Consider the following 27,976-nt stretch of genomic DNA (forward strand, 5'->3'; position numbering starts at 1 on the left):
CACGTGGAAAGAAAAATTATGTTTTGTATGCATTATTCAAGTGTAAATGATATTTAATTGTAATGAAAATGAATTATTTTACAAAAAATAGTTCGAATATTTAAACTTTTGTACAAAGAAATTTTGATCTTGAAAACGACAAAAAAGAAAAAAGATGAACATTGAATTTCAGGGACACTGATGTGTGTGATATGTTTTATAGAGTTTATTTATAAATTTTAAGTTAGCAATTAAAGACTATGAAACTTAACTCTAATCCGAGAGTAATGACGTGCAGCTCAGCCAGAGCCACTTGAAGAACTCCTCTCCCCTAGGCCCTAATCGAGAGATTATTAATTTAGGATCATGATAATGAGTAATTGAATTTCCAAGGTGCAATTTTGAGGAAGTTCTGTCACCAAAACATATCCCTATATGCTACATGACCTATATATATGGCTTGAACTGCCCGTTTCATAGATGGAAGAAGCACATGGGGTTTTTTCGCTCCTCTCACATTTTTCATGTGTTGATCAAACATAGCTAGCATTTGACCACGTCTGGCTGTTGCAGTTCGAAGAAGATGCAAATGTCCCAATAGCTCTTACAATGGTGAACGTGGTTAATATATTGATTTCAATCACAGACTAAGGATGCTCTGAGTAGTGTATACTAATGTTCAATCTCTATTTTCTATATGATTTTGGATTTTCATTGTTGTTAAAAATGTTAATGTTATTTTATGTAGAACCCGCCGGAATGAAAACATGCAACATTGACTGAAGTATATGCTATTACGCAATGTTCAATGGATTACGAATGAATAAAGTACGTATCATCATATCAGAGAATTAAAAGGAATTAGGATAAAGCAGATTTATGTATACGAATAAAATGAAATTTGCATATACGCTTATCCATTCTCAGAATTTTGCATAAAGGTTCTTAAAAATATAATAAAGGCTTATGGCTTATCAAGTTTGAGATAACACAGATAGAGTAGAGAAACACGAGAAAGATCACTCCCTCCACTAATGGAGAAGAAATACGAGAAGCCTGAGAAAGTTGTTCAAGGAATGCAAGGGAAAGTGTATATTGGGTCGTTCTGGTATGTTGCTCTGTTCAGAATGGTTCATCTTGCTCGTTCTGGTATGACCATTGGGTCGGGGATGAATCGCTAAAGGACACAATTGGCGCTTCTGGCCTTCGCCTGTTGGGTCTCCCGGCTGAGTCTAAAGTTATAGGCGCCGTCGTCAACGGTCATTGGAAGCTCCCGGGGTCCAGAAATCGATGCCCCCTGCGCCAATCTCTACGCGATCTGCTCCTCCCCACTCCTGTTCCTGTCTTCTCGAATGGATCTGATATCTTCTATTGGCACTATGGTAACACAACCCTTAAGCCATTCTCTGCTAAGGCAACATGGGAGGCGATTAGACCTGCTGCTGCTTCTGTGCCTTGGAGTAAAATAGTATGGTTAATTCAAAGGTTTTGTCCCGAAACATGCTTTTCATTTCTGGGTTACTCACTTAAACAGGTTGCCAGTCCGTGCAAGGTTATCGCAATGGGGAATATCCTCGGATATGTGTTGTTCTTGCGGCTTGTTTGTTGAGACTCGGGACCACCTGTTCCTGCATTGTGACTTCGCATCTCAGGTCTGGCAAAGAATCCTTACAAGGCTGGGTCACGCTCCTAACCTCTTTCTCAACTGGGATGCGCTTATCAGTTGGTTATCATCTACTGTAGGCCCGTCTCCAAGAATCCTAAAATGCTGGGTCGTTCAAGCAACAATCTTCTTCATTTGGCGTGAACGGAATGTGCACTATCACACCGACACCTCGCTGTCTCCTGAGATCGTCTACAAGTTCATTGACCGCTCTATCAGAGACTTACTCCTGGCTTTCCTCAGGACGAATCCATCTTTTACTCACCTATCAACCTGGTTCACTTAGACCATGTTTATCAGAGAAATCCATATGAGTTTCTCTTTAATTATTATAATACTAAAGTTCATTTAAGAAATTTACAGAAAAACCTGTATATTTTGATGTATATTGGAGAAACCCAGAAAAGTTTTTTTTTTTTAAAAGAAAATTTAATATAAAAAATAAGAGGTTAAAAAAAATTAGAGGCTGCATCCAATAAAAATATGCCACATCATCAGGAAGGATCGATCCTTGCAGACTTTTAAATAAGGATCGATCCTCCTCCTTTTCTCTTCCTTTTTTATTAAAATAATATTTTTATTAAGGATAAACTCAAGAAGAAACCATTGATAATCATGCTCTTATAGCTAACTGGTAGCTGCTAATTGTTATTATTAGGAATCTATATGGTAGTTTTGGAATTTTTACTTTTTTTGGGGGGCCAAAAGCCAATTTATGCTTTGCCGAACACTTGTATGGAAACGTTCCGTTTTTGATATAAATATTCACATTTTATCAAAAAAAAAAGGGAAAGTGTACAAGGCGTATAAAACGAATTATTTCTTTAAGAAAAAGAAAAAACTCTGCGAGGAGTTCAAAGCCCAAAGGAGCGGGAAACGAGAGGCCACGTGTAAACATGTCTTCGTTAAGACAACATTAAAGCGAAGAGGCGCTAATTAGATCGAATCGAAAAGGGGCTTAGGGTTTTTTAATAAAAACATAACTCAAACACAAAGACCAAAATCATCACTTTCATTATTCATTTTAATCCCGAAGTTTTTTGTTATCTCAGATAGATCCTCCCCACCAATGGAGAAGTACGAGAAGCTTGAGAAGGTTGGTGAAGGAACATATGGGAAAGTCTACAAGGCCATGGAGAAAAGCACTGGAAAGCTTGTTGCTTTGAAGAAGACGAGGCTAGAAATGGACGAAGAAGGTATACCACCGACCGCTCTTCGCGAGATTTCTCTTCTCCAGATGCTTTCTCAATCAATCTACGTCGTTCGACTCCTCTGCGTCGAACATGTTCTTCAATCCAAAGACTCAATCTCTCCTTCCTCACCCGTTTCTTCTCACTCCCAAAAATCCAACCTTTATCTCGTTTTCAAGTATCTCGACACTGATTTAAAGAAGTTCATTGATTCGCATAGGAAAGGTTCAAATCCTAGACCCCTTGAAGCTTCTCTTGTGCAGAGACTAATGTTTCAGCTTTGTAAAGGCGTGGCTCATTGCCATAGCCACGGTGTGCTTCACCGTGATCTTAAACCGCAGAACCTTCTTCTTGATAAAGATAGAGGAATCCTAAAGATCGCTGATTTGGGTCTTGGTCGTGCTTTCACTGTCCCTCTCAAATCTTACACTCACGAGATCGTCACTCTCTGGTATAGAGCTCCTGAAGTTCTTCTTGGATCTACTCATTACTCCACTGCCGTTGACATTTGGTCTGTTGGATGCATCTTTGGTTAGTCTTTGTTACCCTTTGGATTTGTCTTTGTTATACTTTTTGCCTTATTGCTGTTTTTCTGAGTTTTCCACCACAAAAAAAACTTGCAGCCGAGATGATTCGGAGGCAAGCTCTTTTCCCCGGTGATTCAGAGTTTCAGCAATTGCTTCATATATTCAGGTATTCAATGACAGCTACAGGAACAAGTTTCACCTGTTAGGTGCAGTTCTCATGAAGTGATCTAGGATCATACATATAGATAGACTGTATCTTAATCATGGGTTCTTTTTGGTTCCTGGAGATTGCTAGGAACACCAACTGAGCAACAATGGCCTGGTGTAATGGCTCTGCGTGACTGGCATGTGTATCCAAAGTGGGAGCCGCAAGACTTATCACGCGCTGTGCCATCTCTGTCCCCTGAAGGAGTTGATCTTCTCACGGTATGCTCTTTTAAATCTGCCCCTGTGATCGCTGCATAAAAAAAGCACAGGCTAAAATATGAACATTGTTGGACAAGTGGACTAAGATACTCTTGCATATGTGCTCTCTAGTTGATGATGATTTTGTTTTGAGTGAGCATTAAAGTTTGACCCTTTGAACGAATGCAGAATATGCTGAGGTACAATCCATCTGAAAGAATTTCAGCGAAAACAGCTCTTGACCATCCATACTTCGACAGCCTTGACAAATCTCAGTTCTGAAGCTGCTGCACCTGTCTTGATCGAAACTCTTTCATCACCTCTGGCAAAATTGCAATCTAGTATCACTGATCAGGCTTCTCCTTGGAGCTTAGAAGTTGATTGCTCATCATCTTGGTGATTTTAGCGTTTATTTATTACCACACCAGTGTCTCATGTATTGTGTGTTTGAGGGATTTGTACTTTTTACAGAACAAAATGAAAAAGCTTGTTTGTCCAACTAAAGAGAGTGCTGTGTTCAAGAGTGAATTTTTTTTTTTTCTCTTAAGAGTGGCCAACTTTGTTTTTCTACATATACAAATCTAGCATGGAGAAAAAGGGAAATTCTGAATATATCCGAGCCAACGTTCCAGAACTAACTAATTGCTGCTAATTAGATCAACCAATTGCAGCAAAGAGACGTATCCAAATGCTCAAATTTAATTCTCATAAGCAGACGAATCATATTAGTGTACATAACGTGGAGCCGAATCCCCCACCAAATAGTTCCTGCTATCATTACAACCACAATTGCTGCTCAAAGAATAGTAAAGTTTTAAACGACATTACACGCATTTTCAAGAAAACCCCAAGATACAAAGAGATCCTCCATAGCTAATAATCTACACAAACAAATGATTGAGTAGCTTCTCAATTAGACCAGACATGGAGAAAGCCATGTCTATTTCCAGTGTATATTTCGTTCCGTTCTTCATCATAGTATAGAGCGGTTATGTCTTCCAGAGCCTCAGAAACCGCACTATTTCTTTGATTGGAACTGCTACAGGACTCCTCTTCGTTTTGAAGGCCATTGCTTGCTTTTATTTTAGCTAGGCATTTCCCAGTCAAGATATTGCTTATATTAATCGACCCTGCTGCATCGACCAAAACCACAGCAATTAGTCTATTTTCACATTATCCACTTACATTCTTCCAAAAGGGTGGATGAGTCTCTGCTTACCATTTCCTTCCATCCACTGATCTTCAGTATCTGCCTTGCAATATGAGATGATTAGGTCCTGATCGCTTGTGATGTAGATATTATTTGTGTTACAGTCTGGATGCCAAAGAAGATGATCCTCAAATGAAGTCACAAGCTCTCCGCGGAAATTCCACACAGAAACATTTCGGTTCCTGAATGTTAGAAACAACTGGTTCTCATACAAAAATATGAATGCCGATGGCGTCATGAATTCAGTTCTGCTGACTTCTATCACGTCAGCGTTTCGGACCTTTTAAGAACAGAAAACTCTGTTAGGAACTTAAAAAAAAAACACAAATTTTATAAGAAGTTTGAACAAAGAAAATATCACTTACGTCAAGTATTTGGAGATTCTCGTTCTCTTGCTTAACTAGAAGCTTTTCATTGAATTGTTCAATGAAATCAACTTTCTTGTTTCGGTGGAGCAAATGATTAAAGGACTTGAGAACTGTGCCATCTTCGATTGATAGAATCTTCAAGGGAACATGACTTGAAGCTCTCTTGAAAATCAATAACATTATCCCTGGACTGATGCGGTTAAACAAATACATGCACGAGTTAGAGGTAACACATAGCAAAGTTGACAACTTTTACAATTCAATCAAGTACACAGAACACTTGGAAGCAACTTCACTTCAACATTTGCAAACAGGAAACATAGAAAGGGAAATACAGATGAAGAAAAATCACCTGATTTTAATTTCCTGGACATTTTTGTCTGATATCGAATATAGCATTGCATAGTTTTTCAGATCAAACACCTTGTAAACACTGCAGATCAAGGCTGTGGCTCAGTTGAGAAACTTCAAGTCAACACAAATTTGGATGATGAAGAAGAGAAAGTACCTGTTCTGCGCAGAATATGTCAGCACCTTCCCATTAACATCATCGAACTCTACGAAACCTGGCCACTTTAGCGATTCAGACTCAAAAAGGGGAAATCCAGCGTCTGCTTGACCCCTCATAATATATCTGACAGTACCAAAAATAAACACATCACTTTTACAAGTCTGAGAACTAAACTTAAGAAGACACACAAAAACAATACAAGAGTAGGCATACTCGATTCGAGTGGATCTGCATTTCAAAGAGCTGAAATTGTCTGAGGCGTAAACAGAAACTGTGATGAGAGAATCATTGTTCTTGTTGTAGAACAAGCTCCTTATGACTTCGTCAGGGCTAACATTCAAAAAGCAGACCCTTTTATTCGTCTCTGAAGATACATAGACAAATCCAAAGGTCAAAAATGTCGCCATCAAAGCACAGTGACAAAGGAAACACACACAAAAAAAAAGTAGAAGTAAACCTCTGCTGAAAGATGCGCAAACACCAGAATGAGCAAGCGCAAAGACAATGTCCCGCGCAGCAACAATCTCGATAAGTTTGGTTCGTTTCATCAAAAAGGGTAATGCAACTAAACAGTCTCCTTTAAGATCGTGCGTATCATATTGCTCCTGATTCCACAAAAACAAAAAATTTCAAATTTAGGTGAAAGAAGAAGAGAAAACTGCTCGAGTTTCAAGACCCAATTAAGGATTTTGAGAAATCAGACATACCACGAGACGCATATTGCGGAATCTCTCTTGAGCGGTGCTAATGGAGAAACCTCGATCCCTACGGGACGAGATTTCTCTGCGTTGAAGCTTTTTAACGCTATTGACGAATCCATCGGGACGAGACCTCTTATTGGCTACAACTCTTCTACCGATGCAAGGTCTAGGGTCTGCTATGATCCTTCTTCCTTCCATCATCAGCTTTCTTCTGAGTTGAAGCTTTAGGGCAGAAGAATCATGGGCTTGAGAAACGAGGGCTGTAAGAAAGATGAAAACTTGGCGACTGCAACTGGTGCAGCTAGAGGCTCCCAATGAGAGCAATGGCTAATCCAAGGTTTCTCTCTTTCAAAATTTCAGTGTCAATCTGAATCTGTGGGCCTCTCGCATAAAAATATATGAAAGTTAGGCTTTGCTTCTGTTTCTGTATTTCGAGGATCTTAAAAATATCTAATGTACTAGGTGATCACATTGTTGCTCTTTCTAAATTCAGTTTTTTTCCTTTGTGGTTGCAAATTGCTTTCTAATCTTGAGTTCGCAATTCTGATGCTAAAATGTATACAAAACCTTATAATTTTTTGTATTAAATCATGATGTAAGAAAGTTATAATTATGTATAACCTAGGTTTTAGCGTAAAATTGCGAATTAAAATTTGCGATGAAATAAGCAACAAGATTTATCATATAAATTCTTTGTTTTTTTAATCGACAACCTAAATACTTATATAACTGTTACTAATAGAACTAGGAACATCTGAATTCTTTTGGAGGGTAAAAATTTAAATTTTGCGTCAAATCATGTATTTTACACCAAATTACGGTTCTATAGTAATTACTATGAGATTGCATTAAATGTTCAGTTTTGGCATCAAATCACCATTTTACTATTTTACATACAAAAAGATGGCTATATATTATGCGATTTTGTCATCTTCATTTTTGACATCAAATCTTTATTTTTGAAATTTCGTCACAGTATTATAATCTTTATATTAACTAATCAAAATCTTGTTTTGTGCAATCTATAACTGCAGTATACAGTCTCTATTTCGTTTTCGACCCGACCTTTGGTGCTTTCGGTTTGGTTTCTATTTCTTGGTGGCAAATTGTAAGAAATTTAGTTGATAATTCCTCTTGTAGTCAAATAATGAGTATGAGGTTTTCTAATACTTCACAACTCGTGCATCGGTCATGTCCAGATCCACTAGACAAGCGTTGACTGAAATGCACGACTTATTAAATGTAACTCATATGTGCTTAATCTATGTCAATTATTTTCGACATATATTTTGATATTGATTGATCCTAGTTCACTAGAAGAAACATAACATTTTTAGCAAATCTGTTGAGAATATGGAAAAATGTTGTAACGAATTGATTCATCAAACGTTTGCGAATAGAAGTAACAAAATTTAAACTCTCTTTTTGTCTTTTCCCTTTTATTAACTCAACAGCAATCTTTCATTGATTAATCACTTGACTTAGCAGCCTCAACCACGCCTACTTTTGTTGAACCGTCAAAAATTCCACCGATAATTGAACTACATGTATGTAATAGTATCAAGGCGAAAATCAAAAACGAAAACAAAAGTTTCTCTCTGTTTCATGTGTATACATATAAGAAGAACACATGCATAAATTTCATAGCAAAAAGGGAACTAATAATATATATATATACTTACAAATTAAAGCTTGAAAATGGAAATATCAATAAGATCGAAACATTTGGTCGAGGATGATGGTGAATGCCATGGCCACACGAGGTTCCATCTCCGATTCAACTATAAGTTTAAAAACATCTTTTCCAAAAGCAACTCCTCCAACCATTGCTTCTTTTCTCTTGATCTCCGCTGCTTTCTTCTTGTTCCTCCTCTCATCCAATATCTTGCAGCTTCTCTGACCGTAGGATCCTTCTATCTCGTACAATACCGTCTTCTTCATGCTAACCCACACCAAGCTCCTTCTGTTTGTCATTATGTTCACGTTCTTTCTTGCCGTAAATATTGGATCTCTCTCTGTTTCTCCATCGAATACCATCCAGCAATCTCCTAGGCTCAACTTCTGATCAAGCAAATTAAGAAGAAAAGAAATTCAAGATTCGTTTCATAATACTTTGGCTATCTTTATGAAACCAAAGATAAAAGACTTGGGATGGGATCTTAGGTTATCAAGAAGACAAATCAAAGAGAAAGCAAAAGAAAGGTACCTTACGGCGGATGGAGAGGAGAGGTAAGCCGGAAGCGTCCATGAGGACGATGTTATCTTTAGGAGAATTCATGTAGTTGTCGACTCTAAAGACAAGATCTCCATTGGAGTTGTAAACTGTGAATCCGTCGCAGTTGAAGAGAAGTGACTTTTTCCACACCGTTAAAACGACGGCTGCTTTACTATCGGAAAAACTCTCCTCGCATGTGTTTGGGAATTTTGGGTGAACTTTTGTCATCTCTTTGATTTTGATTCTTTTGTTTCTATGTTTTTTTTTTTTTTGGTTTGTTTGATTGAGTTTTGATGATTCTTGTTGGAGAAGATGAGTTGATATTTGGATGTGGGACAAATGAGAAGAGGTCTTTGGGTGTTTATATATACAAATGTAGAAAGAGAAGAATATGGTGCTCAAATGAAAAGAATGGTCTCATCTTCTTGTTTTCCACTATAGAGATATCCTTTTCAAGTCTATTACTATAAGATATCTAGTCTTTTAATTTAGGTCACTATTTTTTATGCATTAATGTAAATTAGTTGATTCCTTTCTATTATCAAATATTATTATAATACCGGTTTTCATTTCACCTAAACTCCAACAGAGTATTATATGAAAACCTTGTTTTTGATTCTTGATTATGCCCATTACTGGACCTACAAAATAGCCTATGGTAATCTAACGCTAACTCTAGTTATACAAATTAAAGTTTCCCACAGGAACTATAGTTCATAAGGCGAAGATTGTAGAGAAATTTATAAAAATAACAGGATTGTTTTATATTTTTGACAATTGTAACAATTGAAAAATTGATAAACTAAGTAACTTATTTAATGAAGATTACAAATTACGTTTAAAATGGGAGTTTTTTCTAAAAAAAAAAACGCTCTTTTATGTATGTATTTTATTTTCTCCTCTATCTAATTTTGTCTACTTCAGACTTTAAAGACCAGACTAATATTTTCTCTTATACTTTTTTCTATTTGTTTTTAGTCATTTTTCGTGTTAAACCTTTCTCTAATCTTTTTCTCTTTATTTTCCCGTACAATTTTTTATTATTAGTAGAGAATATTAGTGTCTCAAAAGAAAAAAAGAATCTATGCAGCAACGAAAACCTACGGGCCATAATCCATCGTCATTTCCAGTGCATCTTTTTATGGAAAAGGGGGGGTTTCTAAATGAAATATTCTTCATTTTCCTTATATAAATTATGTCTACAGAAGTATCGAATTACTCTCCAAAATTGAAACCAAAGGATTAATATATAACATATCTACTCTCTGTGATCAATTTATAAATTAATGATCACTTTACTTCTCGCATGTCCCATATCCAGTCATGGTTATTGTTGCTCGTTAGACTAATTATGTTTCAAATATCAGATAATATATAAATATGAAGATCAATCTCTGAATTATTACCAAGGACATTTTGAGCCAAGGGAAACAGTCAATGTACACTTTCCTTAGTGGATGAAGAGAGAACTCTTTCTAATCTAGTGGAGGATAAGAACGGGTGGAAAGCAAAGTTCAAGATTATATCCATAAAAAATCATTTCAAACATAGACATGAGATAAAAATATGAGTTAAGAAATCGAGTTTTGAACCAATCCTTGGTTTTATTATGATATGATGAAGGATGACCACGCACTATATCATCATTATAAATTATTAAGCTTAAGACAAAAGTGTGTGGCGGAGAAGCAATTAGCGGTGGGAAGAAAAAAGAAAAAAATTCCACTAATTTTAAAATTAAAATCTAAACATTATTTTCCTTCTGATATTTTTCCACGTCCGTTGTTATAATGAATGTTCCACTCACGTTGACCTCTTACATTTATTTTTTATATTCCTTTCGTTATCTATCGTTTGTTTTATAAACAAAAAGATTGCGGTTTATGCGTCATATGTACAAGAAAGTGATTACGACCTTTGAGAGGTAAGACGCGTCCAACTTTCACCAAACATAAAATAACGGATTGAAAACTACGCTCTGCACTTGAGAGAATATGTTCTCTCTTGCTCTCTTTAATGCAGTGCAATACAGTGTAAATACAACCTAATTTTGGCTGCTTACCAAATCTGATTCCTCACTCTTATTATTCCTCTTCTTAGCTTTCGTAGTGTGTTTTATATGCTCATTTTGCATCCTACCTCGTACGTCATCGTTAAAATGGGTATTATGCATGTGAATGAGAGCTTTAGTGTTTTTTTTTTGGGTGTGAATGTTAAGTACTCTAATCAATTAACTGTGAATGAGAGTTTCTAAGTAAAATACTCTAAATATGAGACCTTTGATTCCAATAGATGAACCCAATCATATATATTACTGCAAATGACTGAGATATATAGACCCGTTTAAGCTAGCTCGATCTAACAAATTGCTTTATAATTTTGCAGACAAATATAAAAGGGATGTAAACAATCTCTAGACATACGGGGTCGACTGATTTGGGAGACACTGCCTCTGAGAGAATTTTGAAATGCTTCTATTCAACAAAACTCTTGAAAACTGGTTCCATTTAGAAATAGATAAAATCCTTATCGACTTCTAATATTGGTACGAATAAAAAAAAAGGAAACACATGTGAAAATGGAAAATAATACGAGGAAAAGAATGGCACAACTCTCTGCCAAAAATCATATACAACATCTAAGATTCTTCACTTCACATTCTCTCTTTTTTTTTTTTCTTTTCTAATCATATAAAAGCTTTTCAAGCATCGTCATCACGTCTCTTAGAATCAATAAGCTATCACTTTTAACCCACTTCTGATTGCTTTTTTCCCTTCAGCATTTCTCCTGCAATGCATTCGGGTTTATTTACCCCCAAAAAAATGAGATGTTGCGTAACCACCACTCTAAATCTTTGCTTTGCGTGTGACCTGCCTTCTAAAGCATTGTCCGTGTAGTTTACTTACTCATCAAGGATTCACGTTACAGTCACTCAAGAACCGGTCTTCTCGATTCAGATGCTTTCTCCAATAGCTTTTGTACTGTGGGATTCCCAGCTCAAGCCACGGCTTCATGTTCCCGTTGTAGTGCAAGATGGCTGCGTTTTTTATGGTTTGGGTATTGATATAGTAGTCATAACCAAGTCCCGATAGTGCCCATTTGTCCTCAAGAGCATAAACTTTGTCTTGAAACGTAAGCAAGCTTGCTTGCAATGCAATTGCTTCTCTCGACTCCTCTCCACCACTCATCTGCTGCACAAAACAAAAGAAATTCATCGCTCACAAAACATACACAGGAGAATCACTCAGATTTTCTCTTTTTTAAGTTATTCAGAAAACTGACCTCTTTATAAAATTTCTGGTAGGTTTCTGAAACACCCAATTCCCTCCATCTAGCAAGGTCAATGACATTCAATCCAGACATCCAGAGACAAGCATTAGTATCAAAATTCCCTCTCTTAAGACTCTTTAGCTGACCCAATCTCACAGAGCAGGACTTCACCGCACCATTCACTTTCCCTTCCATGTCAAGGTCCCAAAGGGGAGATAAGTCTCGCTGGACTACAACGTCATCATCCAGAATCACAACCTTTTCCAACTTGTGAAATAATTTTGGAAGAAGATAGTGAGATTGAGAGAAAAGAGATAAGTAGTGTGTTCGATTCTGTTGTGATGCCGAATTGTCACCACTGGGGAAGGAGACACGGAACTCCGCAGGCAGAGACAGTTTCAAATCAGAATTGTCCAGCTCGAGTTTTTCAATGTTCAATACTTGAATAGTTGCTTGTTTGCAGGGATTCCTGATAAACCACTGTTTCATCGCAAAGTAATTCTGCTCGTCTGTCAGTACGTGGAAAACAAAGTTTTTACTTTCCTGAAACATCAACAACCAACCACGAATTAGAAATAAGGGTTCTATAACTGCATGAAAAGATAAACGACAAAGTAAAGAAAACTGGATTTAATACATACCCTTGCGTGTAAAACAGTTGAGTTGATCACAACGGATGATGCAAGGATATTATCGGAGATGATAACAAAGTGAAGCAATGAGGGATCTGAAAATTTCTCACTATCCTCAATATCAAGTGAAGCTGACTTGAAATATTCCACAGTCAGTCTCATTGACAAGCAATGGAGACTCTTAGGCATTGTCTGTACTGCAAGCTGGTAGAGGAACACACTCTGTTTCATGTGGAAACTTGCTTCATCCTCAGTCAAATCCAGGATCTGTCTCAATTTCTTGTCAACGTTGTTACAGTCGACTGGAAAAGACTTTGCCTTTGAAATTACAGCTTCCATCTTCTGAAACTTTTTATCAACCCTGATAGATCAGTTGAAAGAGACACACTATAAGTACGATTAAAAAAAATTAGCAGAGGATTCCATACATCAAAGCTTATTTTGAAAGAGAATAAACAACATCCATGACATCTCTCCTATGTCTAGTACATTCGTCTATTAATTCTTAGGTTGGGCTAAGACACTAGGACAGATAGGCTTCAAAATAGAAGTATTTCTGTGTGTTATGATTAAGATATTCTATAACATAAAACGTCTGAAAGCAAGTAAACCACTAGAAAACAGGATGCCCAGGCAAGGTTAACTAACTAGGAGAGATTCATGTGACCAGCATCCAACAAGATCTTTTCCAGCAAGGAACTAACTTTCAGTACAAACATGGTAAACCCAAATTGGTATTGAACTTACTGTGGTGGAAGGTCAGCATCTGCTGAACTTTCACTAAGAATTTTCTCAAACTCTTGGATATTCTGTTTCATATCTCGAGTCAACTTGGTTTGAGAAGGCATTTTAGCAATACTTGGATAGTATGCCCTAGCCACAAATAGCAGGTCCTTCATGTGCTTCACCTTCGCATCTTTCATTGGTTCCTTATTTTCCTCCCTCCAGAGGCAGTAGCTCCCATATTTCACTTCACAAGTCTTCTGAGTTTCATCAGCATTTGCTATTGCCCCCTGAACACCTTTGTACGAGGCTTCAGTTTTTGTTTTCTGTTCACAGAATAAAGCAGAATCAGATTAACTTAAGACGATTGGTGAGAGATTCAAAAATGACTACTACAGAAACCACTTATTGTACATTTGCAGGGCTTGGGTTGGCAACAACAGCTGGGGACACTGGTAATCCTGCAGATTAATGAGGACCAGACGTAAAGTTGCAAATCAGAATCAGAATAACATAAAGGGAGAGGAATTTCAGGAAAGTGGAACTTGTAAAGTACACCTTTTTTTTTAGAATCACTGCTGCTTGTCCTATTCATATCTCTGGAACCCACGTTTATGTCGCTTTTCTAGCATGAGAATCAAAAAACAAAAACGTTAGTACAAAAATTGTTACAATCAGTCTAACCATCTCACCCAAGTGCACTAATTCTTTCCGCTCCCCAAGAAATTTTGACATATATGACGCAACATAATTCATGAACGTGTTTAACAACAGCCTCTTGACCCTTTAGTTTATTTGCTGGGCCAGAAAAAGTTTTCAGATTCACTGGATAATTATGGGGCATCTTGCATAGTTTTCCATACATCAAGCAGAAATATAAGTTTTTTTGTTTCTTTCTAATGTTAGCATTCTAAGTTTGCAGGAGTACTGTAGCGAACCTGATACACATGATTTTAGTTAGATTAAACTAGAAATCCTATACATCTTTACATCAATGGAATGGCAAGATGGGGAAACATAAATGCCAAGAATTATGACTGGATACATTCTTTAATGGTAGAAAGTTAAACATATATAGACCAGATCTGAATTGTGTGTGTCAATTTATAAGCAGTATGTAAGATAACGCAGGTTTCTATAACTATTATAGAGATTTACTTTTACGGGAAAGGGAAAAACGACTAATCTAAGCCACAGAAATGGAACAAGTCGATGCCTTGAATCTACACTGAAACAAGTGGAACCCAAAAGAGAGATAACTGGAGGGCCAACCTTGGGAAGAACTGGATTGATTTTGTGGAGAACATCATCGACCCGGTCAGATAGATCTCTCTGCAAAACCGAGATAAGGAAGATGAAAAGCGGCAAAACGATTTGAGATTAGATGGAATCGAATCAATCAAACGAGAGTTACAATACCTGGGAATGTTTGGTAGCATTGATTCTGCTTAAGCTCTCGAACTGATTCCAAAAGAAAAAGCGTTCAGAACAAAATCAAAACATCAAACATTGCTTACCACAAATAAAAGAAACGGAATGCTTACAGGAGAAGCTGGTTGGACAGTGACAAATCCTGAAGAAAATAAAGTGAAAAAGATGAAGATGAGATAGATCTGAAAACAGAGATCGAAGAAAAACGAGTGTGAAGGAGAAGATTACCAGGAGAGTGAAAGCCGTTGTGAAGGCCGAGCAAGAAGGCAAGAGGAACAAGCATAGAGAGGATAACAAGAACCAAAACTCCAATAACCAGAACTTTCCACCGGCGTTTTCCGCCGCCGCCTCCACCACCTCCTCCACCGCCTCCGCCTTTCATATTTCCGATTTAGATTGAATCAATGCCTTCTAATTACGAACGCATTGGATCCCCCAAAACGTCGGTAACGATGTTTCTATCTATTCTCGATTAACACTCGAATCCACACTCAATCGTTTACGATGCCAATATCTCTCTTCCTCGCTTCAATCTCTCTCTTTGTGTTCCTCACTCTGTGTGTGTTGCAGAATGCAGAACTATTAGTGCTGCACTTTTAGCCCGATCGCATCGTCTCTTTCCCTTTGGTTTTGCTACTAAGGAAGGAAGGAAGGAAGAGAGATACAAACCCAACTCTTTTTTTTTCGCACGTGTGTAACTGTCTCTGCCGTTTGATTATTCAGCCCACTTGCAAGATCTATCTCCAGATCATAACACGTGTTTTTTTCACACGGTGGTGATTTATTTTCATTTTGTTTTATTTATTTTCTTAACATCGTTTATAGTCCTCCGATAAATCCAAAACTCCGGGATGCCTAGCGATATTCGTCATCGTCAACGCCATTGACGCTTATACACTGGTAATCTCTCCTCCTCCGTATTTTCCTATTTTCTGATTTCCTTTTCCATTGTTTTTGTTTAAAAAATTATGTACTAAGAATTTTGTAAAGTAGAGAAGGTGATTGTGAAAGCATATGACGACATTCTTGTAAAATCTTTATTCCATTTAGGTAAAATCTGGTGGTGCAAGTTTGCTCTTTATTTTGCGGCTCCTTAATTGTTTGTGTGAATGTAATGAAAGGGAATGAGCTGAAAAAGGATCAATTTTTTGGAAGATTAAGCTTTTATTGTATCACTCTCAGTCTCTCATATTGCATTCTCTAAGCTGCTTACCTGTCAAAGGTTCGATTTTCTGGTCTGTGATTTTTACACTAACTGAGTAGGTTTTCTTTAAATGATTTTTTCTGTGTTTCATGTAGTTCGAGCATGTTCTTAATCGCGAGGAAAGCTTTGGCCTTGGCGCATAATAAGGCTATTCGTTTGACAACAAGGGAAGTGCATTGCCTAAGCTCCATTTTACTGTCTCCTCCTCTCGTGTCTCTTGACTTGCCCGAAAATTGGGTTCCTTTTACTGATCCGCCATCTCCTGTTCCTTTTGGTAACTCCTTCCTTCGTCTAATGTGCTAGTGCTTGTTGCAATTACATGGATTTATCTTCTCTTCATATATTACAAGAATGTTCTCTGAATAGATGAGTTTACTTCTGCAGTCTTAGTTGTACCCTTCTTATCTCTACTTATACATTTTTGTGTTTGTATGTGTGTGTATGCATTTATATAGAAAGTGAACAGAAGACTGTGGTAATAGATGGGAAAGTTATCGCCGAGGAAATTAGAGAAAAGATTATTAATGAAGTGTGGAAGATGAAAAAGGGTATTGGAAAAGTCCCTGGTCTTGCGGTTGTTTTGGTTGGCCAACAAAGAGACTCGCAAACTTATGTTCGGAACAAAATCAAAGCTTGTGAAGAAACTGGTATTAAATCTGTTTTGGCTGAATTGCCTGAGAATTGTACCGAAGGTCATATTATTAGTGTACTGGAAAAATTCAATGAAGACACGTCCATTCATGGGGTTCTTGTGCAGCTTCCTTTGCCCCAGGTAGGGTTCACATTTTCTTTTTTGTGAGATAATAATCATGACATCTGATGGGGGAGGATAGTGTTGTTGATGTCGAAAGATTAGTTCTATTTCTATATGTTAGGATGTCAAGTTTCTATGTTCACTTTTGTTTTCATACTTTTTAGTAGAGGTGCTCGATTCTTTCTTTCATCGAGTTTTAATATCCATATCAGTTTCTTGTGGGTACGCTTGTGTATTTCCCTATAAACATGCACTCTCTGCAATACAAGTTTCCCTTTGAGGTTGTCTTTTATTGTTGGTAGGTTAATCATATGTTATGCCATAGAGAGTCTGAGTCATCTTCAAATTGAGTACCACCATGTAATCGAAGATATCGTGTGCAGCATCTTGATGAAGCAAAGATCTTGAACATGGTGAGATTAGAGAAAGATGTTGATGGGTTTCATCCATTAAATATGGGGAATCTTGCAATGAGAGGAAGGGAGCCGCTATTCGTATCTTGTACTCCTAAGGGATGTGTGGAGTTGTTGATCAGAGCAGGTGTTGAAATAGCAGGAAAAAATGCTGTGGTAATTGGAAGAAGCAACATCGTCGGTCTCCCAATGTCTTTATTGTTGCAGGTATTAGTTTTTTAATTTTTTTTTGTAGTTAGTGCAGCATTTCGGTTTGGGTACTAACTCTGCATCTATGTCTTTTTTGCTGACATTCTTGGGTAGAGGTATGACGCTACAGTAAGCACGGTGCATGCTTTTTCAAAGGATCCAGAGCACGTTACTAGGGAGGCTGATATTGTGGTTGCAGCCGCTGGTGTACCTAATCTTGTTCGTGGAAGTTGGCTGAAGCCTGGAGCAGTTGTCATTGATGTAGGAACATGTCCTGTTGAGGTAAAAATTTAAGTTAAACTGAATGAATTCGACATCCCTATGTGTTAGGTTAGGTTAGAGCCTAAATGAAGAGATGAAAAGTTTTTCCTTAGGATTTTGTTGTTGTTTCTGGTTAGAAGACATTGGAGCATGTGTGATATGTCAAAAATGCAAAAATGATTTTGCAGGATAGTAGTTGTGAGCATGGTTATCGTCTTGTTGGGGATGTATGTTACGAGGAAGCGTTAGGTGTTGCCTCGGCTATCACTCCTGTACCTGGAGGAGTCGGACCCATGACGATCGCCATGCTACTTTGCAATACTTTGGATGCTGCCAAGCGGATATTCCTCTGATTATGGTATCTCTTTGTCTATTTACTTGCATGTTGTTAGAGTTGATCACAAATTCACTAATCCCTTTTAGTTTGAACTTTCTTTTTTTTTATGTTTCTTTCTTATAGACTGCGGTTGATGACATGGGTACTCATGAACATCTTTAACAGCAAGTTCAACAAAAGCGCGGCGAGGAGTTTTAATGCTTGTTTTAGTGGCTGGTTTCAGATACAGTCCAAATGTTTTTGTTTCCTTGGCTTTTTTTTTTTTGGCCTTTGAAGTTGTATTTTTTGATAAGCTTGTACAAGATGGGCAGTCACTTAGTTACGCACGTGAGACTATGGTAGTTGGATCATTTGTAGTTGCATCTTTACATAAAGGATGGAGAATGAGTCAAGCAAGATGTGTCACGTAATGATCACGAAAGAAATGCTAATTACTCCAATCTTTACACGAGTTTGGCGTTGAGGAGCTAAAGTATTATAGACATTCTCTGCTTTTTAGTTCGGTTTGAGGTTTCGGTTTCGGTTTAAATGAAATAATGATATATTCTGTATCATTTATAGTAGATGTTTTGAAAGTGTAAAAAGACAAAAGGAATCAAGCCTTGTGGAAAGCCCTCAAAATTCCTTTAAATATCAAATTACTATTAAACAACCTTTATCGCTTTTTTGTTTTTGTTTTTACAGTTGAAAAACTTCCAGCACTTGGTGTCACAAATAAGACCTTACACTTATTGCATGTTTACTTGTATTTACTTTCGGAATATCACTTCGTGAGGATATAAGTCTCAGCAAAACATGCATGCGCTAATGTCTTTATGTCAAGTTGACGAAGACTTTAGGGAAATAAAAGGTGGAAAATATATGTGGTAGCAAGTTGAACTTTGCATGGAAAAGATGGATGCAAAGAGGGACACGGGTCTTGAGTCTTCATCAGATATATAATACGAATACTTCTCCACAGCTAAGCTACACCGTCTTAAACCACTAATAAGTACTTTAATACTTGACACCATTAGCAAGCATAAGAAGATGTCCACAAGGTCCACTATGGCTGTCCACAGCGGAGGTAAGAAGATACGAATAAGGTACCCTTCCCTATGCTTTCACATATTTTATCTATATACAGTATGTTTCGACTGAATTTGGTTTGATCCCTATCAATTTCTGTTTGGCCTTCCCTATGCTTTCACCAATTCATATTTAATTACTGTCCTACGAGTCTTAAAAAAAGAAAATAAAAAAAAATAGACATGTCCCACAGGGCCACAGTCCTACTTTTGAGGTTTGCTATAGAAAAGAAAATAAATAAAGAGCCTATCTACCTTATATTTTTTGTATTACCTTTTGTTTTTGATGTGAAAAAAAAAACAAAAAGAGGAATATATATCTTCCCATGAATTCTGGGCGTTCTTTAAAATTTCAACAGGTTTATGAAAGTCTGGCTAACAAGTATTCTAAAAATTCAACGTTACTTATGTGTTGTCAATAATTCCCGTTCTATTAGTTTCCCCGTTCATCATCATTTGAACAAATTGTTTTACTTTGATAACACCAATTAAAAAAACAAGACTGTTGATAACTTCTTTTTTTTTTTAAACTGTTGATAACTTAATACTGTATTTTACGATATTGGTAAACATGGAAATGACAAATTAGCGACATGATTATACAGTAATGCATGTTGTAATTTGTAGTTAGCGCAACAATTTACTCCAGAAAATCCAAAAAAAAAAAAAAAGACAAAACTAATTAAATGCTCAAAATATTTGGAATAACGTATATTTTCAGTGTTGCCAAAATATTATGAAACTCTATAAAGGACAAAAAGAACATCAAACGACTTCCAGTCGCCTACATTATTTATCTTTTAAGAGTTAGGGTTCTTATACTTGATGAGCATTTCGCTCTTTGTTGACAGTATTTCTTGGGTAGATGTATAAGACTATAGTAAGCACGGTGTGCATGCTTTTTCAAAGGACCCAGAGCACATAACTAGGGAGGTTGATATTGTGGTTGCCTGCGGGAACACCTAATATTGTTCGTGGAAGTTGGCTGGAGCCTGGAGCCTGGACAATATCATTTTTGTCATTGATGTTAAAATTACATTATTTGAGTGTATTCGCAAAGTAATCAAAAAGTCTTAAATAAATCTCCTAGTGAAAAAAGACTCATGCATACAATATTTAGCATGAAATACATTCTGTTACATATATAATCTTATACCGAATGAACTCTACTGTACGGTTAGAGCCTAAGAAAAGGAAGATAGAGATCAAATGTTTTTCCTTAGGATTTTGTTGTTGTTTCTGGTTAGACATTGGAGGATGTTGTGATATCTCATGACGATCCATGCTTCTATATATGCAATACATTGGAATAGTTTGGATGCTGCCAAGCGGATATTCCTTTGATTATGGTATATCTCTTTGTCTATCTACTGAATTTCTAGAAAAAAAGAGATGAGAGTTTCCATTGATCACAAATTACAATCTGGCCTTTTGATTTGACGTGAAACCATTTAGGTAACGCATGCATGTATGGTAGTTGGATCATTAGATCATTGGTAGTTGCATCTTACATCAAAGATGAAGGATGACTCAAGCAAGAGTTGTCACATGATGGATCACGAGAGAAATGCGTGCTCCAATCTTTACACGTGTTGTTTCAAGTGTGGGATTGTCTTATACATACCAAAAACCTTATAAATAATTTTTTTTTTGTTTAATGGATTTTGTGAATCTGGAAAGACTTATTTTCTTTCCTTTATTTCCAAGTTAGACTCAAACTCTCAATTGAAACAAAATAATATCATATAACTTACAGTTAATTGATATCTCGGAGTTATTAATTCAATTTCATAAAAAATAACTTTACAATAAATGGAACTTTGCAGCTTTCAGTAATTAGAAAATAAAAAATTAGATCACAACTAGTAATTAATAATTTATGAGCCAAGAATAGTATTTTGATATTCTCATATTCAATCTTTTATATAAAGAAAACACTGATTGATTTCTTAACCGAACCAAACTAAAACCAAATATCGATTCGGTTAAGGTTTTTTGGGTCCGACTCTAGAGAAGAAATACGGAAAAATAAAATAAAAGGAAAAGGAAAAATAGGATTCCGATTCCGAGTCTCTAGTTCCAAAGAGAAGAAGGCCCTGTGAGAGAGATCTGGGGCGTATGGAAATGTGAAGGAGATAAAAGGAGAAAAGGATCTGAGATAGTGAAAAATTCTTGTAATCATCGAAATGGTTTGGGAAAAAGAGAAGATCGTCGGAAGTTGTTTGGCCGGAGGTGCTGCCTTCGCCGTCGGAGCTTCGTTCCTCCATCTTTTCCTCAAAGGCGAGCTTCCGTTAGGCTTAGGGTTAGGTGTCAGTTTGGTTTCTCCATGTAACCTCTTCAGAAAACGGAGACCCGTCCGCGTCTACATGGATGGTTGCTTCGACATGATGCACTACGGCCACTGCAACGCCCTGCGACAAGCTCGTGCTCTCGGTGACCAATTGGTGGTCGGTGTTGTTAGCGACGAGGAAATCATAGCGAACAAGGGACCTCCTGTTACTCCTCTTCACGAGAGGTCAATCTCGATCCCAATTTTCATTTGTTCGTCGTTGATCGAATTGCTTTTATGTGTTCGTTGAGATTTTTTCGTTTGCTTTCAGAATGATAATGGTGAAAGCTGTCAAGTGGGTGGATGAAGTGATACCGGATGCTCCTTACGCCATCACGGAAGATTTCATGAAGAAATTGTTCGATGAGTATCAGATCGATTACATCATCCATGGAGACGATCCTTGCGTTCTTCCCGATGGAACCGATGCTTATGCACTCGCTAAGAAGGCTGGTCGTTATAAGCAGATTAAGCGTACAGAAGGAGTTTCCAGCACTGATATCGTTGGTAAACTGACATCGTCTCTTCCGATTCATTTTAGCTCGTATCAACTGTAATTCAGGGTCCATGACGGCTTAGATTTTGATCTGATCACTGAAATGTCTAATCACATCATGTTTCTTCGATTTGCAATCCGTGCGCAGGTCGCATGCTTCTCTGCGTGAGAGAAAGATCTGTTAGCGACAGTCATAGTCATTCCTCTCTGCAAAGGCAATTCAGTCATGGGCATAATAGCCCAAAGTTTGAGGACGGAGGTTCTTCTGCTGGTACTCGCGTCTCACATTTTCTTCCTACTTCCCGCAGGATTGTTCAGTTCTCCAATGGCAAGGTATGCAAGTCTTTAGAGTGCCCGGTCCTCAAGTTTATGTATTGCATACCTTGTGTTTCTATGAGTTATCTTACGCAGACACATAGCTTAGATCTTTCGGAGGTGTGTCTCTCTACAATTGTAGTATCTGTTCTTTTATGATCTAGTAGGTTGAACGGGTACACGACTCTAGATTTCTAGTAGCTATGCAAGTGGCTCTGAGCTTACTGTTTTTAGTTGTTTTGAATATCAACGAGAACGGGCTCAAACGGTAGCGATAGCAGTTTTCTTCATCGCTATGAGAACAGTGCCTGGTTCACTCTTGGTTCTGACCTCTTGAAACTGAAAAACGTTACTGGTTTCACAATTCCTTGGGTACTTTTCATGTGTTTATCTATTTTTTCTTATTCAATGACAGAAGGTTGCTTCACATCTCATCTTATGGCTTATGTCAATTCAGACCCGCTAGATTTAGCTTAAGATTGTTTTTCCTTGATAGATTCATTTCCCCCAAGTTTTGTCCTTTACTTTACTTTTCCATTCTCCTTCTCATTTTGTATCTGGATTTGATACTAAAATACATGATTACTGTGACAGGGGCCAGGACCTGATGCACGCATAATTTACATAGATGGTGCTTTTGATCTTTTCCATGCTGGCCATGTTGAGGTATAGTATACAAATTAAAATTGTCAAGTCTTTATGATATTCATTTCAAGATTGGATTTGTATTTTTTATGGACATATTTGAATGCCACTTATATTTAATTACATATGGGTGTGCATATCTTATATGTTTGCTGCCTAGTCCAACTAGAATGGCCTCAGTGTTATTGAACGACCGTCCAGTTTAATTTTACCAATGCTGATTCTTATTCTTGATTTACTCAATTCGTACAGATTCTCAGACGTGCTCGAGAGCTTGGAGACTTTCTTCTTGTCGGAATACATAATGATCAGACTGTCAGGTTTAAAAAAAAAAAGCTTAATTTGAGAAGTCTGCTTTAAGTCTTGGCTGTGCTGGAAGTTTTGATGTGCATAATTGCATCTCTACTTAAAATCTTCTGACCAAATTTACATTTATGTTACTGTGCAGTGCTAAAAGAGGAGCGCATCGCCCAATCATGAATCTCCATGAAAGGAGCTTAAGTGTTCTGGCATGCCGCTATGTAGATGAGGTGATAATTGGTGCTCCATGGGAAGTGTCGAGAGATACGGTGAGCTTCTCTGTACTTTACTTAATAATCATATCCCAAATGATTTAATGAAAAGCTATTTTGACATGAATGAATTTTGCAGATCACAACATTTGACATTTCATTGGTGGTTCATGGGACAGTAGCTGAGAGCGATGATTTTCAAAAGGTAAAACGAGGTTCCGATATGAGTAACTGTGTATATATTAAGGTAAAAGACAGATAGCTGAATTTTGTCAGAATCTGGTTGATGATTTGACAGGAGGAAGATAATCCATATGCTGTACCAATTAGCATGGGCATATTCCAAATTCTAGAAAGCCCTCTTGATATCACAACATCCACAATAATCAAGAGGATTGTAGCGAACCATGAAGCTTATCAGGCAAAAATGCTTTTCTTGCTCATTTTTCTTTCTTGTTGCTTTACTTGACAAATGGTCTCACTCATAATCTTTTGGTATTCTGCAGATACGTAATAAGAAAAAGGAAGCTAGTGAGAAAAAGTACTACGAGCAGAAGGCTTTTGTGTCTGGCGACTGATAGAATCAAAATCTACATGCTTAGAGCTTTTTTAAGTCCATCTTCAGCATGTGAATGGGTTTCTCGGTTATCCTATATCTTTGTACTGACTATTGTAGGATGTTTCTATTTGAGACTCCAATGCTACCTATTACATTTTGTTCTCTAGTTTTACAATTTACATAAAAGAGGTGTTTGAAGCTATTCTGTTTTCTTCATTTTTGGGATGTTTTTTTTTATATATATTTTTCGTTTTCTCGTACTGCAAATATTTTAGGATTGTATATTTTGTTACCATCTAATAAAAACGATGAACTCAATTAAAATATAACATAATTTAACAAAGAGATGTAAATAATTCTCAAATGACTATACTACATAATTCATGAGTGATATCATTGCACTATCACTGCACCAGAAATTTTACTTAAAATATTGGCATAGGAGATAACTGAGAAACAAGTGCATCATTCCCTTCTTTTGTTTAAACCTACAAAACCTAAAATCTCTGCTAGCAACATTTTTTTCGAGGAGACACTAAAGAGCAAGCGGATTATATGTCGTATTTCAAAGATCTTGTGAAAACTCCTACAGTCCCTGACCCTGCAACAGAGAAGGCTAGACAAAGAGAAGCTAAAAAGAAGAGAACTAAAAAGGAAGCCAGATATTTGAATAAACTTAAGGCATACCTAGTACAAAAAAAACACAATGAAGAACACATGTTCACACGTTTTATTTACAAAGACAATAATGAAGACAAAATTGTAACGATCACACGTTTTATTTACAATTATTGTAAGATGTTTCTATATGAGACTCCAAATGTTACATTATGTAACTTACATATTACACATTTTGTTCTCTAGTTTTACATTTGCATAAAAGTGATGGTCTTAGAGCATCACCAATAGTTCTTTGTTTTTTTTTCCATTTTTAAAGTTTCTATATTCTTGAAAAAAATAAAAAAAACCATTGGAGTAATTTGTTTTCATAAAAAAAAAAGAATATTCCAAATATATTATATCTCTATTTTATTATTAATTTTTAAGAAGATCTTTTACTTTTCTGGTTTATAAATTCACCGATTTATTTTATTTATATAACAATTTTTAACAAATTCAATAACTTTAATAGATGTGGAAGTAGTTTTCCAAAGTATTAAATTGTTAGTTTATGTTATGTTAAGTTTTATTATTTATAAGATAATAGTAATTATATATTTTTTAAATTTTGTTGTTGGCTATGTTCTTGTATTTCTTAATTATTATATGTTATTATATTTTTTTATTGTGTTTATTGCATTTTTAGTTTATAATTTGATTGGGTAAATTCATACTTTTAAAATTAATTAGGTAAAAAGAATATATAAATTTTGTTTGGATAAAAAACAAAGCATATAAAAAGGTAAGATACATTTTGTAAATAATTTTAATTTAAAAATAAAGAAATGATTAGTATTCTTTCAAATATTAAAAAATATTGTTCGTTTTTTTTTATTTTGAAGGTGAAATACCAGTGAAGGACTATTGGATTTAGTACTATTTGGATTTAGTAAAAATTGAAATACCGTTGGAGAAGATTGAAGGACCATTGGATTTAGTATTATTTGCTTATTTTGTTTTCTTCACTTTTGAGATGTTTTTTTTTTTTTTTTTTGGTTAAACTTTCTCGTACTGCAAATATTTTAGGATTGCATATCTTTTACTATCTCAAAACAAAACGATGAACTCCATTAAAAAATAACATAATTCAACAAAGAGACATAAACAACTCTCCAACTAATTCTATCACATGCTTTGAGGTTTGAGAATGGCCATACTACAGTAACTACACAATTCATGAGTGAGATCATATTTTCAATACTGAGAAAGTGATCATTGCAATATCATTATCCTTATTGAATGAATGTAAAGCAGAACATAGAAATTCTACCTAAATTATTGTTTCCATCAACTGAAGAAAAGAGTCTTGCACTGAACATGACTCCTCACGGGCATAAGAGCTAACTCGCTTCCGTTGAGAATAACTGAGAAACAAGTTCCAATGCTCCCCTCATAGGTGCATCATTCTTTTTTTAGACCCAAAAAAAACATAAAACCTCTATTAGCAATTTTTATTTTCAGGTGATTCAGATCATCTACATATATGTTCAACATAGAATGCATATGGGACTTACAATATAAACAAGATCAAATTCCTTACGGTAGCTTTCAAGACTCTTCTCAATGTTGTCATTCCTGGAGAAATAAAAATAGTGAGAGGAGATCGGAAACAGAGCAGATAGAAGAAAAGAAAAAACTTACAGAAATCCAATACATATTCGAGTCTCATAACTCAAACCATCAGACATCCTCAGATCTCCCAAATGATCTCCCAGAAGCAAAACGTTTGTTCTTTGTTTCACGTATGCATTTCCCTCTTCTTCCTCACCAATGTCAGCACCAAGTTGATCGTGAAGTGGAGCAGCCATGTCTAATGCGTGCTCGTTCTTGTTTAGCACGTGAATTAGCTTTCCTGTATTGTTTTGAGATTCAGAGGCCAAATTAAAAAGACTAGTTATAATTACAAGATATGAAGCTGGTTGATAACAAAGTAGACAAATTAAAAAGACTAGTTATAATTACAAGATATGAAGCTGGTTGATAACAAAGTAGATTTCAGTTTTCCTGCAGAAAAATCACAAATCTGATTTGAAGAATGCACTTGCATACAAATAATGAAAGACACACTAAATATACCTTTGAAAGACACAAGCCGTCCATCATCATCAAAAACCATCCTGTTTGATACAATCTTTACATTCTTGAAAGTTCTATGAAGGTTCTGCCTCAAAACCTGGTACGAAAAGAGAATACATACAGAAAAATTATATTCATTATAGAAGCAACAGAAAAAGGAGAGTAACTCTAAATAACTAATACTCTTTAGAATCACCTCTTCAATGACATCAGCAAGTCCTGCTGAAAAAATCAGAACTGGGATCTCTAATTTCTGAAACAGATGGCAAAGAGAAAGGAAAGAATAATATAACAATAGCTGTTTCTCAGACCATATAAGTAATAACTGCAATCATGTTTTGATCCTATTTACCTCCAAAAATCCAAACAGTTCAGTCACACCTTCTCTAAAAGCTATGGAGGAATTTGCAACAGATTTCTTGATTGCATCATATGTTAGACCTCCCTCAATGAGAAGATCATGAGTTTTACTCCACCTGGTACAAACAAAAAAAAGTTGTCAATTAGAACGTCAAAAGACGAGGCAAATATCAATGTGTGTGACTGATAAGAAGAGTACCATTCTTCCATGAGTTTGGTTTTCTCTTCAATGGGAATCACAGGAGAAATCTCCATAGGATGATAATGGTCATATAATGCTTGCCTCTTAGCATCATAATCTGCATTTCCTTGCTGCAAGAGGCCATGACTGGCTATAAACAGAGCAAAAACTTGTTTCAAGCTTGATTCATTTGATTAACTGAGAAGATAAGTTTAGGATAGGTGAAATGTGTAGGAACATACTCTGGCCTCGAAGTCCATTGACTCGGTATTTCGTTAAAGTCGCATCGAAATCTGCAATTACCTTCAAAATTTCCCAGAGACCCAAACAACACAAACTAATAAGCTTTCAAAACCAAAAAAAAAACTCCGACCAAAGATTCCGAGAATGAGAGAGAGACATTGAGAGAGAAAGACCTGGAATTTGGAAGGACCCGCGTCACGAATTAGGTTTATTTTATCAGTGAGAGCTCGAGGATTATCTATCACTGTATTGGCAACTAGATCAGGCTGTTCCATTTGATTGGTGGACAGAGAGCAATTCTGAGAGAAAAAAGGGAATAGTTTATACGGACAATGTTTTGATAAGTCTAAATTGAGAGCGAGACAGATAGACACTGACTTCGTGGCGGAGGCAGCAAAATGAACGTGTTTGCGGGTGTTGACGACGGAAGACGGAGAGACAAATCGACGACGGCGCGTGAAAGCGCGTGTAGCAGCTGATAACGCGCATCAGAGATGGTCAAGCTATGGTAAAAGCAATTTTATTCATTCTGCATTACTTCTTTATTGGA

General features: G+C 36.4%; 8 protein-coding genes across 12 annotated transcripts; 4 read left to right on the plus strand and 4 right to left on the minus strand.

Annotated features, from left to right (window-relative positions):
- Positions 1 to 1,013: 1,013 nt before the first annotated feature.
- Positions 1,014 to 1,928, plus strand: LOC112081610. The gene is made up of 3 exons (XM_024148395.1): positions 1,014 to 1,043; positions 1,106 to 1,452; positions 1,514 to 1,928. The coding sequence occupies exons 1-3, from the start codon at positions 1,014 to 1,016 to the stop codon at positions 1,926 to 1,928; spliced, it is 792 nt and encodes a 263-aa protein (XP_024004163.1).
- Positions 1,929 to 2,665: 737 nt separating this feature from the next.
- LOC18027012 (cyclin-dependent kinase B1-2) lies at positions 2,666 to 4,286 on the plus strand. The gene is made up of 4 exons (XM_006411016.2): positions 2,666 to 3,363; positions 3,456 to 3,525; positions 3,647 to 3,785; positions 3,954 to 4,286. Exons 1-4 carry the CDS (start codon positions 2,712 to 2,714, stop codon positions 4,044 to 4,046), a joined length of 954 nt encoding a protein of 317 aa, XP_006411079.1. The 5' UTR covers positions 2,666 to 2,711; the 3' UTR covers positions 4,047 to 4,286.
- Positions 4,287 to 4,460: 174 nt separating this feature from the next.
- Positions 4,461 to 6,979, minus strand: LOC18027013. Of its 2 annotated transcripts, none has more exons than XM_006411017.2 (8): positions 6,561 to 6,979; positions 6,311 to 6,458; positions 6,067 to 6,217; positions 5,851 to 5,976; positions 5,695 to 5,775; positions 5,340 to 5,532; positions 4,984 to 5,254; positions 4,461 to 4,894 (listed from the first exon to the last, which is right to left on the minus strand). In XM_006411017.2, exons 1-8 carry the CDS (start codon positions 6,753 to 6,755, stop codon positions 4,674 to 4,676), a joined length of 1,386 nt encoding a protein of 461 aa, XP_006411080.1. In that variant the 5' UTR covers positions 6,756 to 6,979; the 3' UTR covers positions 4,461 to 4,673. The 2 variants fall into 2 exon arrangements, with proteins under 2 accessions (XP_006411080.1, XP_024003704.1); XM_024147936.1 differs by having other exon boundaries at positions 4,461 to 4,897.
- Positions 6,980 to 8,135: 1,156 nt separating this feature from the next.
- LOC18027014 (protein LURP-one-related 8) lies at positions 8,136 to 9,125 on the minus strand. The gene is made up of 2 exons (XM_006411018.2): positions 8,761 to 9,125; positions 8,136 to 8,615 (listed from the first exon to the last, which is right to left on the minus strand). The coding sequence occupies exons 1-2, from the start codon at positions 8,995 to 8,997 to the stop codon at positions 8,262 to 8,264; spliced, it is 591 nt and encodes a 196-aa protein (XP_006411081.1). The 5' UTR covers positions 8,998 to 9,125; the 3' UTR covers positions 8,136 to 8,261.
- Positions 9,126 to 11,246: 2,121 nt separating this feature from the next.
- LOC18027015 (probable galacturonosyltransferase 7) lies at positions 11,247 to 15,529 on the minus strand. 2 transcript variants are annotated; one of them, XM_006411020.2, is made up of 10 exons: positions 15,054 to 15,529; positions 14,939 to 14,967; positions 14,814 to 14,855; positions 14,667 to 14,726; positions 13,953 to 14,019; positions 13,809 to 13,855; positions 13,419 to 13,720; positions 12,681 to 13,032; positions 12,052 to 12,582; positions 11,247 to 11,957 (listed from the first exon to the last, which is right to left on the minus strand). In XM_006411020.2, exons 1-10 carry the CDS (start codon positions 15,205 to 15,207, stop codon positions 11,679 to 11,681), a joined length of 1,863 nt encoding a protein of 620 aa, XP_006411083.1. In that variant the 5' UTR covers positions 15,208 to 15,529; the 3' UTR covers positions 11,247 to 11,678. The 2 variants fall into 2 exon arrangements, with proteins under 2 accessions (XP_006411083.1, XP_006411082.1); XM_006411019.2 differs by having other exon boundaries at positions 11,247 to 11,960.
- A 120-nt stretch (positions 15,530 to 15,649) lies between these two features.
- Positions 15,650 to 18,375, plus strand: LOC18027016 (bifunctional protein FolD 1, mitochondrial). Of its 3 annotated transcripts, none has more exons than XM_024160940.1 (8): positions 15,660 to 15,725; positions 15,947 to 16,047; positions 16,125 to 16,303; positions 16,485 to 16,801; positions 17,167 to 17,403; positions 17,500 to 17,667; positions 17,835 to 18,004; positions 18,107 to 18,375. In XM_024160940.1, the coding sequence occupies exons 3-7, from the start codon at positions 16,132 to 16,134 to the stop codon at positions 17,997 to 17,999; spliced, it is 1,059 nt and encodes a 352-aa protein (XP_024016708.1). In that variant the 5' UTR covers positions 15,660 to 15,725; positions 15,947 to 16,047; positions 16,125 to 16,131; the 3' UTR covers positions 18,000 to 18,004; positions 18,107 to 18,375. The 3 variants fall into 3 exon arrangements, with proteins under 3 accessions (XP_006411084.1, XP_024016708.1, XP_024016707.1); XM_024160939.1 differs by having other exon boundaries at positions 15,664 to 15,725; positions 15,876 to 16,047; XM_006411021.2 differs by lacking the exon at positions 15,947 to 16,047 and having other exon boundaries at positions 15,650 to 15,725.
- Positions 18,376 to 20,911: 2,536 nt separating this feature from the next.
- On the plus strand, positions 20,912 to 24,142 carry LOC18027017 (ethanolamine-phosphate cytidylyltransferase). The gene is made up of 9 exons (XM_006411022.2): positions 20,912 to 21,565; positions 21,651 to 21,886; positions 22,024 to 22,208; positions 22,785 to 22,856; positions 23,088 to 23,155; positions 23,284 to 23,404; positions 23,487 to 23,552; positions 23,646 to 23,768; positions 23,854 to 24,142. Exons 1-9 carry the CDS (start codon positions 21,237 to 21,239, stop codon positions 23,923 to 23,925), a joined length of 1,272 nt encoding a protein of 423 aa, XP_006411085.1. The 5' UTR covers positions 20,912 to 21,236; the 3' UTR covers positions 23,926 to 24,142.
- Positions 24,143 to 25,628: 1,486 nt separating this feature from the next.
- On the minus strand, positions 25,629 to 27,950 carry LOC18027018 (7-methylguanosine phosphate-specific 5'-nucleotidase A). Its single transcript, XM_006411023.2, has 10 exons — positions 27,805 to 27,950; positions 27,600 to 27,725; positions 27,426 to 27,486; positions 27,202 to 27,334; positions 26,995 to 27,118; positions 26,839 to 26,895; positions 26,643 to 26,739; positions 26,208 to 26,418; positions 26,081 to 26,141; positions 25,629 to 25,972 (listed from the first exon to the last, which is right to left on the minus strand). The coding sequence occupies exons 1-10, from the start codon at positions 27,913 to 27,915 to the stop codon at positions 25,907 to 25,909; spliced, it is 1,047 nt and encodes a 348-aa protein (XP_006411086.2). The 5' UTR covers positions 27,916 to 27,950; the 3' UTR covers positions 25,629 to 25,906.
- Between the last annotated feature and the right edge of the window lie 26 nt (positions 27,951 to 27,976).

Source organism: Eutrema salsugineum, unplaced genomic scaffold (genome assembly GCF_000478725.1).
Source record: "Eutrema salsugineum unplaced genomic scaffold, Eutsalg1_0 scaffold_10, whole genome shotgun sequence".
NCBI classification, from domain to species: domain Eukaryota; kingdom Viridiplantae; phylum Streptophyta; class Magnoliopsida; order Brassicales; family Brassicaceae; genus Eutrema; species Eutrema salsugineum.

Bases quoted from the DNA above. Each gene is read 5' to 3' on its own strand.
- LOC112081610 (XM_024148395.1), top strand. From the start codon at position 1,014: ATGGAGAAGAAATACGAGAAGCCTGAGAAA. The intron at 1,044-1,105 runs GTTGTTCAAGGA...TGCTCTGTTCAG, and splicing joins AATACGAGAAGCCTGAGAAA to AATGGTTCATCTTGCTCGTT. The intron at 1,453-1,513 runs GTTAATTCAAAG...TCACTTAAACAG, and splicing joins CCTTGGAGTAAAATAGTATG to GTTGCCAGTCCGTGCAAGGT.
- LOC18027012 (XM_006411016.2), top strand. From the start codon at position 2,712: ATGGAGAAGTACGAGAAGCTTGAGAAGGTTGGTGAAGGAACATATGGG. The intron at 3,364-3,455 runs GTTAGTCTTTGT...AAAAACTTGCAG, and splicing joins GTCTGTTGGATGCATCTTTG to CCGAGATGATTCGGAGGCAA. The intron at 3,526-3,646 runs GTATTCAATGAC...TGGTTCCTGGAG, and splicing joins CAATTGCTTCATATATTCAG to ATTGCTAGGAACACCAACTG.
- LOC18027013 (XM_024147936.1), bottom strand. From the start codon at position 6,755: ATGATGGAAGGAAGAAGGATCATAGCAGACCCTAGACCTTGCATCGGT. The intron at 5,977-6,066 runs GTATGCCTACTC...TGGTACTGTCAG, and splicing joins TGCAGATCCACTCGAATCGA to ATATATTATGAGGGGTCAAG. The intron at 4,898-4,983 runs GTAAGCAGAGAC...TGGTCGATGCAG, and splicing joins TCAGTGGATGGAAGGAAATG to CAGGGTCGATTAATATAAGC.
- LOC18027014 (XM_006411018.2), bottom strand. From the start codon at position 8,997: ATGACAAAAGTTCACCCAAAATTCCCAAACACATGCGAGGAGAGTTTT. The intron at 8,616-8,760 runs GTACCTTTCTTT...TTGCTTGATCAG, and splicing joins TCCTCTCCATCCGCCGTAAG to AAGTTGAGCCTAGGAGATTG.
- LOC18027015 (XM_006411019.2), bottom strand. From the start codon at position 15,207: ATGAAAGGCGGAGGCGGTGGAGGAGGTGGTGGAGGCGGCGGCGGAAAA. The intron at 14,727-14,813 runs GTATTGTAACTC...TCGGTTTTGCAG, and splicing joins ATGCTACCAAACATTCCCAG to AGAGATCTATCTGACCGGGT. The intron at 14,020-14,666 runs GTTGGCCCTCCA...TTCTCATGCTAG, and splicing joins TCAATCCAGTTCTTCCCAAG to AAAAGCGACATAAACGTGGG.
- LOC18027016 (XM_006411021.2), top strand. From the start codon at position 16,132: ATGTTCTTAATCGCGAGGAAAGCTTTGGCCTTGGCGCATAATAAGGCT. The intron at 17,404-17,499 runs GTATTAGTTTTT...ATTCTTGGGTAG, and splicing joins CAATGTCTTTATTGTTGCAG to AGGTATGACGCTACAGTAAG. The intron at 17,668-17,834 runs GTAAAAATTTAA...ATGATTTTGCAG, and splicing joins TAGGAACATGTCCTGTTGAG to GATAGTAGTTGTGAGCATGG.
- LOC18027017 (XM_006411022.2), top strand. From the start codon at position 21,237: ATGGTTTGGGAAAAAGAGAAGATCGTCGGAAGTTGTTTGGCCGGAGGT. The intron at 23,156-23,283 runs GTTTAAAAAAAA...GTTACTGTGCAG, and splicing joins CATAATGATCAGACTGTCAG to TGCTAAAAGAGGAGCGCATC. The intron at 23,769-23,853 runs GCAAAAATGCTT...GGTATTCTGCAG, and splicing joins CGAACCATGAAGCTTATCAG to ATACGTAATAAGAAAAAGGA.
- LOC18027018 (XM_006411023.2), bottom strand. From the start codon at position 27,915: ATGCGCGTTATCAGCTGCTACACGCGCTTTCACGCGCCGTCGTCGATT. The intron at 26,896-26,994 runs GTAAATAGGATC...CATCTGTTTCAG, and splicing joins AACTGTTTGGATTTTTGGAG to AAATTAGAGATCCCAGTTCT. The intron at 26,740-26,838 runs GTGATTCTAAAG...TTTTCGTACCAG, and splicing joins TTGCTGATGTCATTGAAGAG to GTTTTGAGGCAGAACCTTCA.